At 38.5% G+C, this 19,250-nt stretch overlaps 1 protein-coding gene across 12 annotated transcripts in view; it reads left to right on the forward strand.

Annotated features, from left to right (window-relative positions):
- Positions 1 to 19,250, forward strand: part of PTPRM (protein tyrosine phosphatase receptor type M) — a 482,524-nt gene that overhangs the window by 444,701 nt on the left and 18,573 nt on the right. For all 12 annotated transcript variants that reach the window (XM_037380694.1, XM_037380695.1, XM_037380697.1 and 9 more), the window contains 2 exons: positions 3,130 to 3,227; positions 15,427 to 15,543. In XM_037380694.1, the coding sequence (XP_037236591.1) occupies positions 3,130 to 3,227; positions 15,427 to 15,543 (215 nt within the window). The remainder of the gene's footprint in view (positions 1 to 3,129; positions 3,228 to 15,426; positions 15,544 to 19,250) is intronic.

Here is a 19,250-nt window from a genome sequence, read left to right on the forward strand (position 1 = left end):
ATAATTTGAAAAATGTCAGGAAGAAAAGCAAAATGGGGTAGAAAAGCATTACTTTCTGAGACTTTAAGGTAGATTTTCAGGTGTTTGGGGTTTTTTGCTTTCAGTGTCTGGAACATGAAAGACATTTGGAGGCTACGTGTAAGAATTAGAGAGGAAAATCATGAAAACACTTGAGAATACTTGAGGAGAGCAGGAAATCCTGTCAAGCACTTTTAATTATGATTGTCTTATCATTTGGATAGTACGATTGAGAGGAGCGTACTCAGCACTTTAGAATGGGACATTTCTTCTAGAAGAACATTTGGAATCAACCTTGAAAGACTTCTCACAGCTCACCATTTTCTCTTGCCTGAAAAATGCTATTACCTTTTCTAAAGATTATTTTTTCTCATCATTTATTATCTTTTTTTTCTGTATAAAGAATGACAAATTCAAAATCTTTAGGAAGAAATCAGTGTTTAGTATCTCTCCCCAGTTGTAATTTGTGATCTCGGGATCTGAAATGTAGTAATCTTTAAATCATGAGACAAATTGTCTGTAGAAAAAAAAAAAAAAAATCAGGAATAAATTGTTGCGGGTTATCCCAGAACTGTCAAAAAGGAATGAGTGTTACAAAGTAGGGCCCAACCATCTTGTATCTCAAGTGAATCTGTAGGAAAGAAAGCTGAAATAACACAGAAAGAAACTCACTACCTTGCCCCTCAGTTCCTCCATGATTCTGGCTTCTGGCAAGGAGAAAAGAAAAGGGCTGTATAGACAGGATCTTTTCTCACCTTTCCTGCAGCTTTAGCAAGAACATATTCCGATGAACAATCTTGAAACATCACATAATCCTGTGGTGACAGAAGACAGTGAAGCCATTTACATTTGCTCCTTTAAACCAGGTGGTGAATCAGGATTCTTTAACAAGCAATAGCGTTGTTATTTTTTGTCTTTGATCAAGTTTAAATAACCTTAATAATGTGTTATGAACTTGCAGATAGACTCTTTCTAGGACACTACTCTGTGGAAAGCTGCCTTTCCATAATTCTGTTTTTAGCTACACTCCTTCAAAGATGATAGCAATAGTAATTTTGCTAGTATTTGTTTGAGATTTGAGAGGAAGGAAGGAGCTATACAGAGACAGTATTTTCTTACAGTGAGTAGAATAGTCTCCTTCCTTTTACCAGTAGGAGAGGTTGACCCAAAAGCTTTCTAATGCTGTTGTGACTTCAGTTGCCCCAAAAGCTATATTGAATCCTACATTATTAAAACACAAGCAAGCTGAAGTTTCTCTGTAATGTATATTAATTATCTTACTTCAACATTCAAAATTGCATTTGGACTGTGTCTGTATTACATATCTAGAACACTTATGTAGAACTAAAATACTTATTGTAGTTTTCCGTATGGTGGAGTGATTTAAATCTGGTCATATTTCAGAATGAAATCTCACAAAATTATCACCTTTTCTCTGCTGCAAATTAAAAGGAAAAAAAAAAAGTGTCCAGCTTTACAGCCACAACATCAGCTTGAGTCTGGTAATTTCCGAATCAGTAATTTTAGGTTCTGCTGTTACTTCTACTCAGAGACCTTCTAACATTTCTTGTGTTCTAACAGTCATAGCTTCCTGTTGTTTTTCTCCTATCATATGAACTACCAGGGCAAATAAAAGACAAGTTGAGTGACTGTAGGGAAACCTGTGAAACTAGTTGTTTATATATAGTTGTATATGCAGCATTTTTAAAAGCATAGGAGGCAAGGAGGAGAATACATAACTTCTTTAAGTGGTGTATGCAAATTATGGATGAGAAAATTATTCTTTGAAATTGCTGAAGATAAATCTAAAAAAATCTGAAGGTTTAGACTATTACCATCCTTTTTCTTAAACTGGAGTTCTAAGTAAGTTATGTCATAACTGTGATGCTATTTGCCTAGTTCGCTGGTTTTGACTTGCTTATAATATCACAGAATCATGAAGCCATAGAATTACAGAGTGGTTTGGGTTGGAAGGAACCTTCAAAGACCATCTAGTCTTTGAAAGACCACCACCACCACCACCCCGCCATGATAATAATAACAATAAAGTATTACTACATTTTCCACTAAGTGCTCCCTTTCAGAGTGAAATTTTTATTTTCAAAGTACCAAAATATGGGTGCTAAACTACCCAAATATGTCAAACTATGGTTTTGTAATTTTTTAAGAGTGTTGATTTCTTCACTAGAGGAACATTTGGCCAATAAATTATCCATTTTAGCTAATTTAAGGCATTCTTCAAAATAAGCAACTAATAGCTTACTGCAGTGTGGCAGTTCAGTAATGGACGTTAAATTTATAGTACCTGAAAGGATTTTATATTTGTTTATTCTTATTGGCTCAGTGATTTTAAAGCAGTGGTTTAAAATTGGGGTGGCACACTGAATGTCATGTGAAAGACATGTAGGCTAGGAACAGGAGCAGGCACGTGCAAAGTGGTGTGGTGGTTCGCAACATTTTACATGTCTGTAACGTTTCCTGTGGGCTGGTACCCAGCTTTAGTAGCTGCTAGAGGAAGCCCTTGTGCATTCATCGACAAAAGCACACAGAATGTTGGGGAAAGCACTGCAAAGGACATGGCTGCCATGGCATGCCAGGGTTCTGTACTGCTTTCCCCACTTTCCCGCTATTTTACAAAGTGATAGATGGCAGCAAAAAAAATCTCTAACTTCTGTCTCACTTCAGGAAGTACAATTTAGGAGCTGGGGTAATTTGATGATAGTGTATACTAAGAAAAATATTAGAAACTAGGAAAGGCCACATAGTCCACTGAGGCTCATTTCATTCCAAATATACCTTCTCTACGTTATTATTCTATTTGTTAAAAGAAAGAGTAATGTTATCCATTTTTTATAATTCCACTTCTGGGTATTACAGCGATAAATACTTAAATGCTGGAGAACTAACTTTCTTTCAGAGCACTGTTTCAGGGGAAAACTATTTAAATGCAGATGGGTGGGATGACAGAAAAGAAATTGACCCTAAATGAAAAATATGATGATAGTGATATGAATATATGTGTATAGTCATGGTTTCTCAAAGTTCCCCAGAGACAAGCTTCCAATCATGAGACTTTCAGATAGTAACCTTTCACTTGATTTATTGTTTCAGGACCAATGCAGGAGACAATATATGACTTTTGGAGAATGGTATGGCATGAAAACACAGCCAGCATAATCATGGTTACTAATCTTGTAGAAGTGGGAAGGGTAAGTGATTTTTGTATTTAAAAAGATGAAAGACTTCCAAGGTGTTTGCTTTTGAAAATTAAATAGCAGACCAACAAGATGCTTATGCACTAAGTAGAGCACATAAAATATTTATGACTGCCTGTACTAAGAGGTTCATTATCAATTATTTTTAAACATGCCTTGGATGCTTGGCTTTGATAACATTAGCACAATGAAAAAGTAACTGATAAAGCTACATTCTGTACAACATAGCCTGCAAAGACTGCCAAAGAGGGAAAGCACCGTCTCTTTGTGTATATCTCAAACATACCACTTCTATTAAGGGAAAACAGGGAATTGGTTACAGAACAAGGTATGGTGTCATCTTTGTTTTATTAAGGGAGGCTGAGGGAGAGTAATTCCGAAACAGATTTCTGAGAAAAGTAGTTAAACTGTGAAATTGCACCTTATTCATAGTGTATAAGTCTACATCAACCTGGTTTGTTTAGGTTTTTCTTCCTGTAAGCCTTCTGGAATAAAACAGAAAAAAAATAGCTTTAGTCATTTGTACACTAAATTTCTTGACCAGAAGGTCTTCTTCAGGAGCCAAGTAGTAAAGGAAAGCTTGAGTTACTGTGTACTTTTCTTTCTTTGCTTGATAACTTCTAAACTATGCTTCCTACTCAAGTCATTATGGCTAATTTTGTTTTCAGCATGTACAGAATGGAACCATTTTCTTTGTTTCTCACAACCGTCAATAACTGAGTCTTTTAATTTACTGCTTTGTCTATGCACTGGTGTCTTAGTTCCCATTTGGGATGTTGTTTTCAAAAAAATTGCCTGGGAACTGGGCATATGAAAACAAAAGCATTGCTTTTATTGCACCTACTGCAATTATTGTAAATCGAAGTGTTGAAATAAGAAGTGCATGTATCTTGGTGTGAGCCTCATGGTTTTAAGAGATGTTTTTAATTTCACACTGCTGGAGTGGCTGATACCCCTCTTCCCTGTGGCATTTGCATGAGGAGAGTAAGCGCTGTTTGTGTGGCGTGAATCAAAGTATCAGATCTTGTCACCTTTTTAGCAAGTCCAGTTTTACAGTCTCAATCTATTCTTCCTTATGTCCTTTGTCAATTGTTAATATAAATCCTATTGTTTAGATATCTGTGTGCCTAAGCCTACCAACAGATCAGGTGCCAGGATTATTCTTAGATACAATAAAAGATGGGGTTTGTGACTGCAGTTAACACCTGCTGCAGGAACACATGTACGACTAATGGCAGAGGCAAAAAAGGATCATGGTGGCCACTTTAAAAATTCAGTCCCTTGAGTGAGCAAGAAGGTAGAAATATTTGGATGGTCATGTATCAATTCAAAACGGATGGATCTGTATGAATAGGAAGCTCTCCAGCAAATGTCTTTGTTAAAGCTTTATACACATTCATAGGTAGCCAAGCACACAATTTAAAAAGGGATGTTTTCAGCGTATGGATAAATAAGTCTAACAACAAAAATAGCATACAGTGTGAAACCATGTACTGTTTTCCTAAAGTCAGTATTTGAAAGTATCAATTAGAGTGAACGGTCAGGTACCAGCCAGGGAGATGCCAGCCTTGGTGCCAGTGTTGGCAGCCTCAACTCACATCGTTTAGGTATGCAGCACCTTCCCTTAGCAGCAAGCAACAGTTTGTGCCACCATGAAGATTTCTTCAGGGTGCAAGAGTCCTAGTGGGATACAGATCTGCAGCTTTGTTGTTTCTGGCAGTGGTAGAAATGACTTTGTTCTCACTTTCTCTGGAGGCCAACATAGGTGAGATCAGAGAGCAGAAATTGAAAATGAGCTTTTAATGGAAATGAGGTCATGCGAGCCACAGAACAATGCAGTCACTCCTCTGCTGGTGCTTCTGTCCTAGTCCCAGAGCTGGACCCATCAGCAGCAAGAAGGCATGCTACAAACACACCATCTGTCCCGCAACCCCTAACACAAGCTCTGTGCCACCTTGATTAATAATGATTTTAATGGACCTTTTGGTAGCATTCCTGCAGGGCAAACCTTGTAACCTTCCCAACCTTGAGGTTTTCTATTGCAATTGCTATTGCTAGTGTAAGATTTATAGAGGTTTATTATTTTCACTTTTTAACCCTCCTGACTCATTATGTAAGCCAAGGAGGAAAATTCCTTTATATTTTCAGGAAAGAGGAATATCTATTTAACATGTTTGCCACATAGTGTACGTGCTTCATGAATTAATCATTGAGGGGGCGTATGTGTATTTGTTTACCAGGACTGGCTGGATAGTCATTAAATCAGTGCTAGGAACTTGTTTCTTGCCCTGGAGCACTATGCATCAGGACTGTTTTAATTGGGGATGGAGGAATCACCATGAGGCTGTCCCTAATGCAAGCACCTGCTGCAAATGACTCAGTCCCCACATTACCCTCCAGCAGGGTCCGGGTACATCTGCCAATATCTGTCATTATCTGAGGCACACTTGTCAAAACCATGCATCCCTTTAAGCTCTTGTGTGTTCCAGCAAGGGACCCTTGTCAGTGTTTCTGGCACCTGCAGACTGCTGTGCACCTGGTATTTAAATGGCACATAAATGTGTTTTGATTGTTTTCTCTCTTTAATGAACCCACCTGAGGGATATTTCACTCTTTATCTAGTAGCCTGTTACCCAGTCACTCACATTTACACTGCTTGTGTGGAAATTCAGAACTCACTTGTGCTGTTATACTAATCCATCTGCCAGAAGTCTTATCACAAAATCTGCAGGGCTCCCTAAGGAGCCTTTTGTACTGGTAATTTAAGCTAATGATTTCTAAACATATTTAGTCGGTTTTATGAAGACCTCATTAGAATGTGACTGTTTATTAAAAATCTAAATGAGGTCTCGGAGTCATTTAGAAAAATCATTGCTGAGTTGCATGAACAGTTCTTTGATATCGGATGTTGAAGTGTTTTTTAGTTAAGATTGGCCTAGTTTGACATAAGAACTTTCACAAAAAAACTAAACAAATAAGCAGCCCTTGAAGCAGCCTTGGAAAAAAAGTCTGTCTTCTTCAAGCTGGGGTCAACAACCTTCAACTCACAATGAAGTTCACAAAAAGGGAATGACAAGTAATTAATGGTATAATATACCTACATTTTAGTACAAGAATCAGAATTTTTGAAACCATACACTTAACAGGAAAAAGCAAAACCAAGACTCATAAAAACTCATCAGTGTGACCACAAACTATTTCAAAATCATGTATTCTGGATTATATTAATGCAAGAGGCCTCCATGCTCATCTTTCTAAGTGGTAGAGCAACTGAAGACAGTAATGTAATTTCAGGCAAAATCTTTTCCCAAGAGCTTTAGCATAATCTGGTGGATTATTCTAGAAGAAACAAAATTTTTTATTCCACCAGTGTAGCGGTGATCAGAAAACAGTCACAAGCAAGAAAACATCTTGCTTACTCCAGGAGACTGCTCTAGACTACAGACTCCAAAAGACAGAGCTGGATCCTTCTGTGGAAAGCAATGGGAACTGGATCAAGGTCTGTATGTACTGGCCAAAGTCTCAGGTTGCTTCTTGAAGTGCTTCAATATTTGCACACATTGAAATATTTCTTTCCTCTTTGAAGAGTTATGTGGGGAAGATTTAGAATATATTCAATTGTGCCATCTAGCTGTCACCTCCATCTTTGTTCTTGTTGGGCTGGTATGGTTGGCAGAATCAAACTTGGCACGCCACATCATTTGTCATTTGTCAGTAGTCACTTTCTCTCCCACTCCTTGTTTTTGCTTGAAGCAGAAGAAGTTTAATAAATCTGATTAATAAATGGTGAAGCACACTGATGAAATTCAGTGGAGTGGTTGATATATAAATATGCTGCAAGGACTCATGTTTGTCTATCATGGTTTTAATACAACAAAGTATTTACACAAAAAAATCACTAGAATTAATTATAAAAAATAAAACCTCACCCCAGGAGCATAGTAATTACAGTAATTAGAGTTTCTCAATTATTATACAGAATTAGAAAACAGCCAGTGCTAATAGTGTTAATAAGCACACAAAAGACCCTTTTTTTGAAAGGAGGCAAGGTTGACTGCAACGGAATGGATGTGACAGAAACAGGGGAATGAAGGTCAGCCACAGATTGGTAAATAGCCCCTATGCCTGCAGGCACACCTTAGCGCTACCGGAACAGCCTCTCACTGCCATCTTATCTCTCAGGAGTGTTGTGCTTTCCTGATAGCCATCTCACACTCCTCCTGGGTGACTTTTCCTTCCTAGGAGTCAGCAAGTCTGTGTCTGCACAGGGAAAAACAAAGAACACAGTGGTGGGTTACTTTTCCTTTGCTTGTTTTACTGGACCTGTGGATGACATGTTACATACATGGCAATCTTATCTGCCTTGCTGCAAAAATGTTGATGGCTCCAACTTTTCGGGGTTAAAAGAGTATTGGGGTCCACATGACATCAAGGAGACCCATGCAATGGTCTTCTGGCACAGAGTAAATACCTCCTTCATGCTGGCTGGCTAAAAAAGTATTCCCAGTTGTAAGAAAGACAAAATCTGTCAGAAAAGAAATGCTCTTCTCAGGAAAGGCTGTATAGGACCAGCCCTAAGCAATCACATGTACATGTGTTTGGGCCTTGGATGCTCAGGATATGCAGCCTTGGTCAGCATTCAAGAGACATTTCTGAAACAGGTACAAATATGTTTCCTTAACAAACAAAGCCCAGAAGTCTTTATGTTGAACCGGATCTTCAGATCCAGCTGATGATCCATTTCTGTTATAGACAGACATTAGATGTCTGAGAAACGCTGCCAAGTATAGCCCTGTCCAAAGACTTCTTACTGAAAACATATTGCAAAAAAACCAAACAAAAACTTCATATGACATTCCAGCAACGTAAAAACTGTGTGAAATTTCCAATGGAGTTGCCACCAATTAGAATAAAAAAGGAAGTATTTGACACAAAGCTATTACAAAGCTTGCATTTACACATTCTACAAGTTTTGAGAGTCTTCCATGTGGAAGAACCCTCTAATAAACAAAGGTAAATTCAACTTGTATTTAAGATCCAGATCACCCATGACAGAGCTATTGCAGAGGTGAAACATAGTAACTCTTTAACACATCTCACAAATAACACGTTTGTATTTAGTATAAATGGAAGAACACTCTATCTAACTGAAACAGCCTCTACATGTAATAAGCCAAATTACCTACATTGGAATTAGTTCAGGATATGGCATTAGTGCTTCTTAGGATGTGTGTCATAGTTTTTAAGCATACTGGTGACTAAGATTCCATTTTAACTTTTCTACTGAAAGAAAAAAAACACATTCTATAAATGAGAGGGAGAAAGGTTGCTGTGTGAAACCATTCCCTACCTCTAGGTAATTCTAGTCTCAGCTTCTAAAACCTGTAACTAGTGTCCTTCCCCATCTATGGAAAATTACTTTGTTTAATTATGTTTACCTAGAAAACCTGGTACCTGTGCTTATGGTACATAAATGTTATTATATATTTTGTTGTTATACTTTTGATTTTACTGTAATTCTAGCATGTCTTGTTGGATAGAGTAGCATTTTACAGGGTATCGATGAGAAAAAAGAAAACAATCATAATTTAAAACTATTGTAAATCTTTTGAGTCAGTGAGCCCTTCTAGTCATCAAATCAGATTTCAGCTTTCAAGACTTCTAACCAGAAATAACACGTTGGCGTTATTCCATTATTCGTAGCAGGGGAGGAGCCCTTAGGGAAAAAAATTGGCTGTTGTTCTTCAGGAAAGAGAAGGGAAGACGCTTTGCAATCATTTAATAAAGATGTCCCCAGACTGGCAATGTTAGCATCATCAAACAGGACATCAACCTACAAGCATTCAGTGCTGTCCTCTGTCACTCAAAGTAGAAATGGTTTAAGCTCTCGGTGTTTTGATGTTTTCTCATTTCCAGTAAAAGCCATGTTTCAAAGAATGTTAATCAACAGAGATTAATATCTTAATGCTCACTAATCCAATTGAGATAATTCACTTTGCGAAATAAATAGAAGAGGTTTAAGGATACACAAATGCATTGACCCCCTTCCTGGGCTAGCTGCTGAAGTGCTGCCAAGGTGTGGGATGCAAGTATAAGTGCAGTTTGCAAAGAGGGATTCAGGTTCTTTGAAATGTCAGCACTAGTGAAATGGCTCCATCACTGGAAGTCTCCTCACCTCAGCAGTCTCATGAAATTAATCTCTCAATCTCTCTGTGAAGGAGGAAGTATCCTGGAGGTACCAACACAGTTTTACCTTACCCAGAAAGCAACATGTAGAGCTTTCTAACCTAACATAAAATTAACAGGTTTTAGAAACAGAAGGCAATCCACTAACCTGGTGTTGCTCTGTAGTTCAACTAATGACAATATTTTGCTCTAGGAACAGAAGCATGATGCAGAGCGCAGGCTGTTCTGCTCAATGCAGGCACGTCAGGTCCTCGGAGCACAGGATCTGAGCAATGTGCCCATGATTTCACAGTTGTGTAAGGGATTAAGACAGGCTTTGAGGAGCTCCAGCTAATCCTGTAACCATCCTTCATCTTGGCGTGGGACCATCCTTGTCATGCATTCTGTGCTCAGCCTTTTTTCCTCCAGGACTGTGCTAAGGTGCACTAATTTACAGTTTTTTAATGACCAGTGGGAGACAAAATTGCCAAAACATAAGCAATGAAATAGAGGCAATCCGTATTCTTCTGTTGGTATTAACAATGGAGGCAGGAATACTGCAACAGCTTTACCTTGGGTTAGTCTTACCCTAAAGCAATTCTTCTAGACTAATTCTCTTTTATGGCCAAAGGAAGGCCACCCCATGGGTTCGGCCTGTCAACTTAACTTCATCTAACCCAAGCTACCGGGTTGGTGGCCTGCTAACAATATACCTGATTCTTAAGAACAAAGGGAATGCACTCATTCCCTTGGGTGGAAAGCATTAGTGTACGACTACTACTGGACGTGTCCAGAAAGCCAGCTGTTCTGGGCAGAAGTTGAATGCGAGTGCGCCCACCAGGCAACCTAGAATTACTGCTGGGGCAGCACAGTGCAGCAGAAGGTGGAGAGTTGTATTGGCTCTGAATCATCACTGGAAGAAGTTAGACTGAGCTGGTAAAATTCATGGAGATATCTCTCTCCCTCTGGGAGCTGTGAACCACATAAAGACTTCTGTCTGTGTTTATACAGACCCATTCATCTGATAGTGCCAAACAGTATCTTAAATGTTCTATTTCTCAATACCCTTCCATGCCTCTTTTAAAAAACTGTAAAATAAGGTACAAATCAATTAACTGACTTGCTCAAAAGCAAACAGAGAAAATGAAACAAAGAAATACTGAATTTTCTCTTCTGTCAAAGGTTGTTTTATAACATATAAAATGATCTTAAATCACAGTACATTTTTTGTTTGAAAAGTATTTAGATAAAAATACTTTCAATTATTGGATGTCCTTTTACTTCAAGTCAGCAAAATAAAAGTATTTGATGTCATCCTAGTTATATCTGTGGAATCTGTTTAAAATTTTCACCAGTGAGCTTGGTCGTCTATTTCATTGTATATCCTAGAGGTTTCACTTTAGAATTTATGTCTGACTTGCCATCATTACAATCTATGCAGTACATAGCCAGTTGTATCACCGTTTTGCTAAGAATATTTCAGAATTGAAGGAAATAAACTTAGAATAACCGATGTTATTTAAACTGTTCTGTACTCACTACAAAGTATATTTCACAGCTAGCTCACATGTTAATTCTGTAATAGTTCTTCTACTCCAAACCTCTTAAGTAAATGAATTACTGTCCTGGCTTTCATACTGCCTTTGGCTAGATGTGTCACATTGCCAAATGACTAAATATACAGCTTCAGAAGTCACAATTTGTGTTCATTAGCTATCCACTGCCTACATTGTTTGTTATATTTAGAAGCAGCAACAACAACTTTCCACCTTAATTTTTAATTCTTAGTTTCTCACGTTAGACTGTTATGCTGGGGGATGGAGCTAGGGGGTGGAAGTAGGTAATAATCTTCTCCAGACTTCTAAAATTATTAGTAAAATGAACATGTTTGGAACAATTGGACAGTGTACCTTGGGATGAATAGATTAAACCAGAGCATTTTTGTTATGTCTCTGGCAATCACCCTTTTATCTCATCTTGTGATGAACATCTGTATTTTTTGGCACATTGTTGGGATATAAATGTGGGGCATATCTGAACAAACTCTTAATTATAGTTCTGCTCAGATGAGATTTCAAAATTAGGTTTTTACGTTGTGGAGGATATTTACTGTTATGGTAGCAACTGCGCAAGGAAAAATCTAATGCATTTAATATTCAGTTCTGGATTCATGTATCAATTATTTAGCTAAACCTTCTGTTAGCAGGTTTTTTCTAAAACATGTATCAAATGTTTATAAAAAGGGAAAGAGATTCATCAAGTTACAGTAGCTAAAGCTGTGCTAAAAAGAAAAAATGAACAAACATATGTTACCAGCAGTGTTTCTCGTATTTGATGAGTAAAACCATATTCTATTTTTTTGCAATTCCCTTTCCTTGTACAAATAAAGGCCCTGATCCAATAAACATTTCTAAGTGTGGTTTTGATTTACACTATTTAATCTACTCCTGTCTTGAAGACACCTCTGCATTTATTTGAGAGGTCCTGGAGGAGGTAGGAGACTGGTCTTTGAGCATTTACTTAACTTTTGGCTCATCAGGAGCCACAGAGTCCCCATGTCTAGAGCTCAGCACGTGCAGCAGCACTGCAGAACAAGAGCCAAAAGTAGGAAAGAATCCTGGATTAATAAAAAATAATAATAATAAAAAATCCATTTGATTTGGCTTTTTTTCCCTCTCCCAGTGAGTGAATCATTTAGTGTTCGTCTGTGGCTCTGACTGTGGCTCTGGCACTGTTCCCATGGCTGTTACAGCCCCTATTCCACTTGGGAGAGTTTTCAGGAAATTGTGTTGTCATGGATCCTTCTACTCAGCTCCAGTCTGCTCCGTGACCAAAATCCCCTGTGCAGCAGAGTAAGAAATCCCCAGCGGGCCCAAGCTGCATGAGGCACAAAAGGCTGTAACGTCTGTGCAGCATCCCCCAATGCTTCCCTAATTATCCCACTGGATCATCTTAACTAAAGTTTATAAAAGGAGTGGAAGCAGATCCAACAGTTAAGGCATAAGAAGATGGGGAGTGTGCTCTTCTAAATTGGTCTTTCTAAATGTCCCTAGTTCTTAGTCATAATCCAGGCTGTCTAGACTTACCAAGTTAGAAACAGGCATGTTTTCCTTCAAGGCTGAGCAATTTAATTCAGCCAGGGTTGGCGGTTTTTTCCCTGGTTGTTTATTTTACTAAACTAGAGCTGTTTTGAGGATGGCAGGCACCCATCAGAAAGAAACAAGGCTAAAGTTAGCAACAAAGAGGCGTGCTGATCAGTAGTGCTGTGACTAGGATCACCACCGCAGCTGCTCCCTTCCTACGTGCATTGGCCTGTCTTCGTGTGGTTCAGCTTCCAGCTACGGAAAGGATAAGTCAGCAGGCAGGAAAAGGGAATTGACTGCAGAGATGGGGTTGTCAGTGGGCTGCTGCAGTCCAGAGGCAGTGTGAATTGCCTTATTCTGCATGGGGAGTTGAAAAATCATCTTAGCCATAGGTAGGAAAACCCCATTTCAGAGAGTTCCCAGCAATGACTATAAGAGGGTCCATTTGCTGGTCTAAGGGATTTTAACACGGACAAAACAATGAGCATTCAAATTTTTTCACTTAGCTTCTATTAGAGGATTTTTGTAAATACATCCAAACAAGGTAAAATCTGACTAAATATCAAGTAGATGCAACAATACATAGCAGCAGCAAGTACTTAAATGCTTGCAGCAATGTTTAATGCTTTTGAAATGGTTGTTCATTGCTTACAACTGGTAGATATGCTTTGGAGGTGAATACACATTTGCCAGAGATGCTCAGTTAGGCACCCTGGGACTGGTTCTTGGCTGCTGGAAACCTTCTCATCCACACTGACACCCTGTCAGCTAGCTGGCTGGTGGACATGGCGGGGGGAGCAGTCTTGCTACCCTTACTCCTGGAACAGGAGTTCTGAGCCCTGCAAGGTCTGTTTGGTGTCCCAGCCCCAAGCCTCTCGCTGTGGAAGGGAACTGTATAACCTGGTGTTTGCCACTTGTCCCAAAACCATGCTTAATACAGGATGAATTGTGAAGAATATAAAGAATTTTTCTTAGCCAATACTAATAAGGTTACTAGGTCTGAAGACAAGCATAGAGAAGTAAATTAAAAACCTGAACTTCAGCTCTGCTCTAGGAGCTTTCCATCAGCTGTGTAAGCAGGAATAAGCTATTAGGATGCTTCTATAATTTTGTGGCTGGGAGCCAAGGTTTATGACCAGGCTACTCTTTTTCTCTGAAGAGTATCCTGATGTGGGGCTGTTTTTTTCCAGTCCTTCAACTCAGTTCTGTTCAGATTTAAATTTTATCATGCTGAAGAGTCAGAAAAAAGTGTCAGAACTACTGACGCTGCCCCAACAAACTTTATTGTATCAGCCTATGTTACTACTTTGATGTGGCAAGACCTATCATCTGTTCAGACAGTAAAGAGGGGTTGTACATGATTATCAGCTACATCACTGAGGTGATACAAATTGTGAGGAAGGTACTCCAGTCTGACAGGACAAGGTTTGCCTGCAAAATCTTTTGTATACTGAACATGGAGTATGTATAAATAAATCATCTGAATCATGCATTACAGTTTTCATTGTATGCTTATACACACGTTCATCAGTTTTACCTTTTGCTCAAGGCTAGACACGATAGTGATCCAAATATATTGGCTTGAAAACAGGTTTGAGAAATACTCTACCACTTGTGACATTTTTTTTTCTATCAGTTTTCCATTGAATATTTGAAGGGTTTGGGTTTTTTACCCAACCCATTTAACTGTATATTTAAGTAAACCAGTAGATTTGCATGTATTAAAAGATGCATTTTAAGTTTTCCCTTCAGTGAAAGAGAGAAACCATTCCATGCAGCAGATGTGTAACAGATGCTACTCCTAGCACGTACTGCACTACTGGACGATGGCCAGATGCAGTGGTGATAGTGTAGCTATTACCATGATAGAGCAGAATAAAAGAGAGATATGTAAGTAATATGTTAGCTCTCCCGCCCATCGCCTTGTTCACACAAATGGGAAGGAGGAGAAAATTCTTCAGTCTGTCAGCTATCTACATCATCATGTACAGTCCCCACAACCACCCACTTCAAAAAATAGGAGAATAATAGCACAAATTTGAAAATGTTAAACATTGAAGTCCATTCCATCTAGACCACACAAGGGCTTGGAAAATCTGAAATACAGTTAAAAAAACCCAGCTTAATTGTATCTCCATCTCCCAGGACAAATTTGCCAAGAACGCACAGGAGGTCCGGAAGCCTGCTGATATCAGTATGGAGGAAAGGGAAATTCATTCCACCTAGCCTTAGCCTTCAAGAAGCCAAACACCTAGGCAAAGGCAGTCATCTAGACTCTTCATAAATAAAAAAAATAACGGCACCTCTAGAAGGCATTCATCCGACTCATCTTAGTTTGAGTTAAGTGAGATGAATCCCATCCATAATGTTTGGGGTCATCTAGTGAATTGGTGTTAAAGCTCAGACATAAAACTCATCTCTTGACTTCAAGTGTTGAGTTTTGCCACTTGACCTCTCATCAGTTCCTTTGGAAAGTTAATCTGAGAAAACAGATACTTTGCTAACAGTAGAGAATATCCTTCCTGTCTGAAAAGCATGTTTTCATTTTAGGAGGTAGGAAGACATTTTTGAGACAAATGACCAGATAGAGGTTGGGGAAAAAAACCTTCTGGTGGTAGTTGTCCCTCTGGGCACACCCTGCCTTGGAAAGCACAGCAAAGGAACAGTTACTCGGAGCTGTGCAGGGTATAAATAACCCTTGTGCTCCATATGTATTTGCCTTACCTCACTAACCACAACACAAATCTCACCTGCAACTCTGAAAGCTGTCTTAAAAAAAGAAGAGGCAATGTTCCTTAAACATAAATCATTTCCACATGCAGAAAATGTGACGGTTTTGCACATGATTGCATTTTAAAACAGAAATCATTGCACAGAATACAGAATGGATTCAGCATGAACCTTCTAAAATAAATAAACCGTAATTTCTTTTGTATTTTTTAAAGGTCAAATGCTGCAAATACTGGCCAGATGACACAGAGATATATAAAGACATTAAAGTTACCCTAATAGAAACAGAGCTCCTGGCTGAATATGTGATTCGAACATTTGCAGTAGAAAAGGTAAGTTTCCAAATTCGGTTTTCTTAAAGAGAATGGTATCTGCCTAAGTAACTTTCCTACAGATTCAACATAGGAAAGTTAAATCTTTTGCCCAACATCACAGTTATGTAGCTATTTTTTGGGTAAACGGCTACTGCCCTCTTATGGTAAACTGCTTTTCTTTAAATATATATCAGCCTTTCTGCACTTTCCATCACTGTTGGCCCCTGCCTGAGTTAGAAAAATTGTTGTTCCTTTGCTAGGAGAAATCGAAACCTTCCTCCCAGCAATCAATTGAAAAACACATTTGTGCTGTTTTCCCATCTTAGGTTCTCCACAATCATTTTCTGTCTGTGACAAAGACTGTATGCACCATTATTCAGAAGTCCGTGGTGGACAATACTGTTATCTGTTGGGCTTGTGTGTTCCTCATCAGCAGAGACATAGTTGTAACAAACTAATTTTCTTCTCAAGGCACCTTCACTTTTCATGTGGATACCGTCTTTTATGGAGAGTTCCAATCAGTGTGTTGTATTACTGTTTATTAGAATAATGCCATGTATTTGTTTGATGCTTACTAGATCTTGTAGCTCTCCTGAACAGCTTGCAATCTATGGACAGCATACAATTAACAAATAAGATACTAACTGAAAATGAGAACAAGCAGGGTCAGTCAACGCTGAAGGGTGTCATGCATTTTGTGTCAGTTCAGGGGTTTTATTCAGAATTCATTAAAGAACAGAAATGTTTTAATTGTATGTATCAAGACTCATTTGAGTTGCAGAACAACAAGGAAAGGGCCACTTTGGAAGACTTAATATTCCTAATGGTGCACTGAAGTAATGTTCAGTATTATCATGAGTAGATTTTCAACTAATTAGCTTAGAAGGCTCCTTTTGATTTAGTTGCAGTACCTGTGATATACTGGTTCTCTGTAATGATGAAACAGTATTCAGTTATGGTTTTGAGGAACATAAACTTTAGCATTAAAGAATCTTGCACCCAGGTAGATGCAACTGCCAAAAAGACAACCCAACAGGCTCTCTGTACATACATCCACAGTAACCAAGGAATTATGGTTTTTTCTGGTTTATTCTTCAAACTAATACTTAAATATGCATCAATACAGCAACCTGAGGGTAATGATAATAGAATTGTGTGGTCTGAATGAACTGAAATATTGTATCATGTTTACCACTATACATATTGTACATCGAATTCACTCATGCCTGTTGTTTCCTTGCATTTAGATATTTTTAATAAACAGATAAGAAAAGGTGGCTACACTTTGAAGTAGATGAAGCACTGGTTGATTTCTATTCTGCAGATTTTAAGTCCGTGCTTTGATGTTAGCTTTTCACTTCTTAACTGAGACTGGAAAAAAAAACCTAGAGGATTTTACAGTTGAACATAACCAAGCTGTCTTGAATAAGTGCATTAGAACAGCTAGAGATAAAAGGCACTAAACATTTTATTTCTTTAAAAAAATCTCCATCTGAAAAGATTTCATTTAGACACTGCTTTTTAATAGTTGGTAGTTTTTCAGTAAGCCTCTAAAGGCAGTGTCAGTGTAGTTTGAGTAAAGTACATTTGTTTTTACTCTATTTTCCATATTTTTTAACTCTTCCAATGGTACTGGAAGGTCAAGTCTGTACATCTCTTCCACCATAATTCGCTCAAATTTATATTTCTGATCTACTGGGACTGATACTTTTCAGCCTCTCTAAGACAAGCTGCATGATGAGACAGAGTGCACCCTGACTGAATCTGCAGGTAACACTAAGTGAAGGATGTTGTTGAAACGCTGAACATTGGAGCCTCAGTACCAAAGGACTTGAAGATTTGGCCAACAGAAACTGTAGTAATTCAACAAGGGAAGACACAAAGTTCTGTGCTTTAGGTGGACTAAACCCATGTGTCAGTACAAGCTGTGAAATCCTGGGACATATCTGACATCCAAGCTGATTACGGATGTAGGTCATATGAGCTAAAAGGGGAGATTAAGAGAACTGGACTTGTTCAGTGTGGTAGAGATGAGGAGAAAGGGTAAGGAAGATGTAATTGCAGCCTGCAACTACTTCAGAGATGTTTAGAACATCAGAGGCACCATGTTCTCAGCGGTAGTGAAGGGCGAAAGAAGGGCCAATGGCCAAGAAGTTGCAGCATGGAAGGCTTGCAGTGGAAGAACTCCTTCAGGAGGAGGGTAGTTCAGTGCTGGAGCAGGTTACCCAGAAAAGTTGTGGAATCTCCATTCTTGGAGGTCATCAGGGCCCAGCTAGACAGATCTAGTGTTGGCCATAGACCCACTCTTGAATGAGAGGTTGTGCTGGAGACCTCCAGAGGTCTCTTCTGACCATCTTTTCCTATTTGTGGGTGAACGTCTCACACCTGCTCCTAAAATGCAATTTATAAGTTGATTTGTTTGTAGGTAAATCAACCATATTTTTTTTCTTCTTTTAAATGGCTATTTGGTAATTATTGAGGAGTAGAAGGATAATGCTAAGAAAATTGAACCCAAAATTACATTCTGATTCTGAGGACCACTTCCTAGATACACTTTATGTTGTGTGCATAAGCAGTTGCTTTGGAGCAGTTCCTTTACAACACAGCAGTTCACTCAGACAAATTACTCGGGTAGTAACAGAGCAGCACCATAAGTATTTGTAGCAATTTTAACATCCTAGGGTTTGTTAGCAATGTAAACCATTTTCTGTTTGTTTCAGCTGGAAAAAAAATAGTAAAAAATACAGCCTTTCCAACCTGAGCATATACTTTTATGTTTCATGCAGTTGTGTTGCTATTTTGGGTTTAAAAACCAGCAGGAAAGCTACAGACATGAAAATCATTCCTTTCTAGGTATAATAAACAAACTTATTATAAAAGTACCCTATATGCAAAACCTTTTCTAAGTAACTGAGTGTTACCAACAATACACAAAAATGCAGTCAGCATAAGAGACTGCATTTTCAAAATGAATGCACAAGATATGCAGGATATATCCTGATCTGCACAACAGCTGGGCACATTATTTTGTACTTAATTTTTTGTAGATTACATGAAAATCAAGGCTACATACAGCATGAAGAATTTGTGTGGGGTACTTGTTTCAGTCCTCAGTTTGTATAGTCATGGCATTGCTTTTTTGTATGGGATCTTTGTTTCTTGGGGGATTGTGGGCAGTTGTTATGAGCAATATAAGAGTGTTTGGGACATGGATACCCCACCTACACACAGCTATTTACAGAGCTGGAGGCCTTACTTACAGTAGCAAAAAGATGTGTTAACTAACACACTAAAATCCCCAGAGTACAAAGACCAAATTATAATTGAATGTGTTTGCTAGACTGTCTTAAAATGCAAATTACTTTTTCTCTTTCTGGTTTTCAATATGTTTTAAAATTGTTTTTTAGGATATAAGGTCGTTTCTGTTGCAACAGTATGACCTCCTCAGTCTACACCAGTGTCACATATGCTTTTCATCTTCTCCCTTGCCTGCCTTTTTCTGTCGCAGTTTCCGAGGGAGATGAGTGTGGATATTCCTCTGAGCAGATGCCCAGTCTCCACAGACCCCCAGCCTGAGCTGTCACAGCATCAGGACCCCAAGATACACCAAGCCCACTCCAGTTGTGTAGCACTGGCACAGCCAAAATTTCTCAACTATTGAAAATCCCAAACTCTTTTAGCTTGCATACTAGCTGTAAATTAGGAAGTTTATATTACTTCATTGT

The sequence above is a fragment of the Falco rusticolus genome, chromosome 3 (genome assembly GCF_015220075.1).
Source record: "Falco rusticolus isolate bFalRus1 chromosome 3, bFalRus1.pri, whole genome shotgun sequence".
NCBI lineage: Eukaryota > Metazoa > Chordata > Aves > Falconiformes > Falconidae > Falco > Falco rusticolus.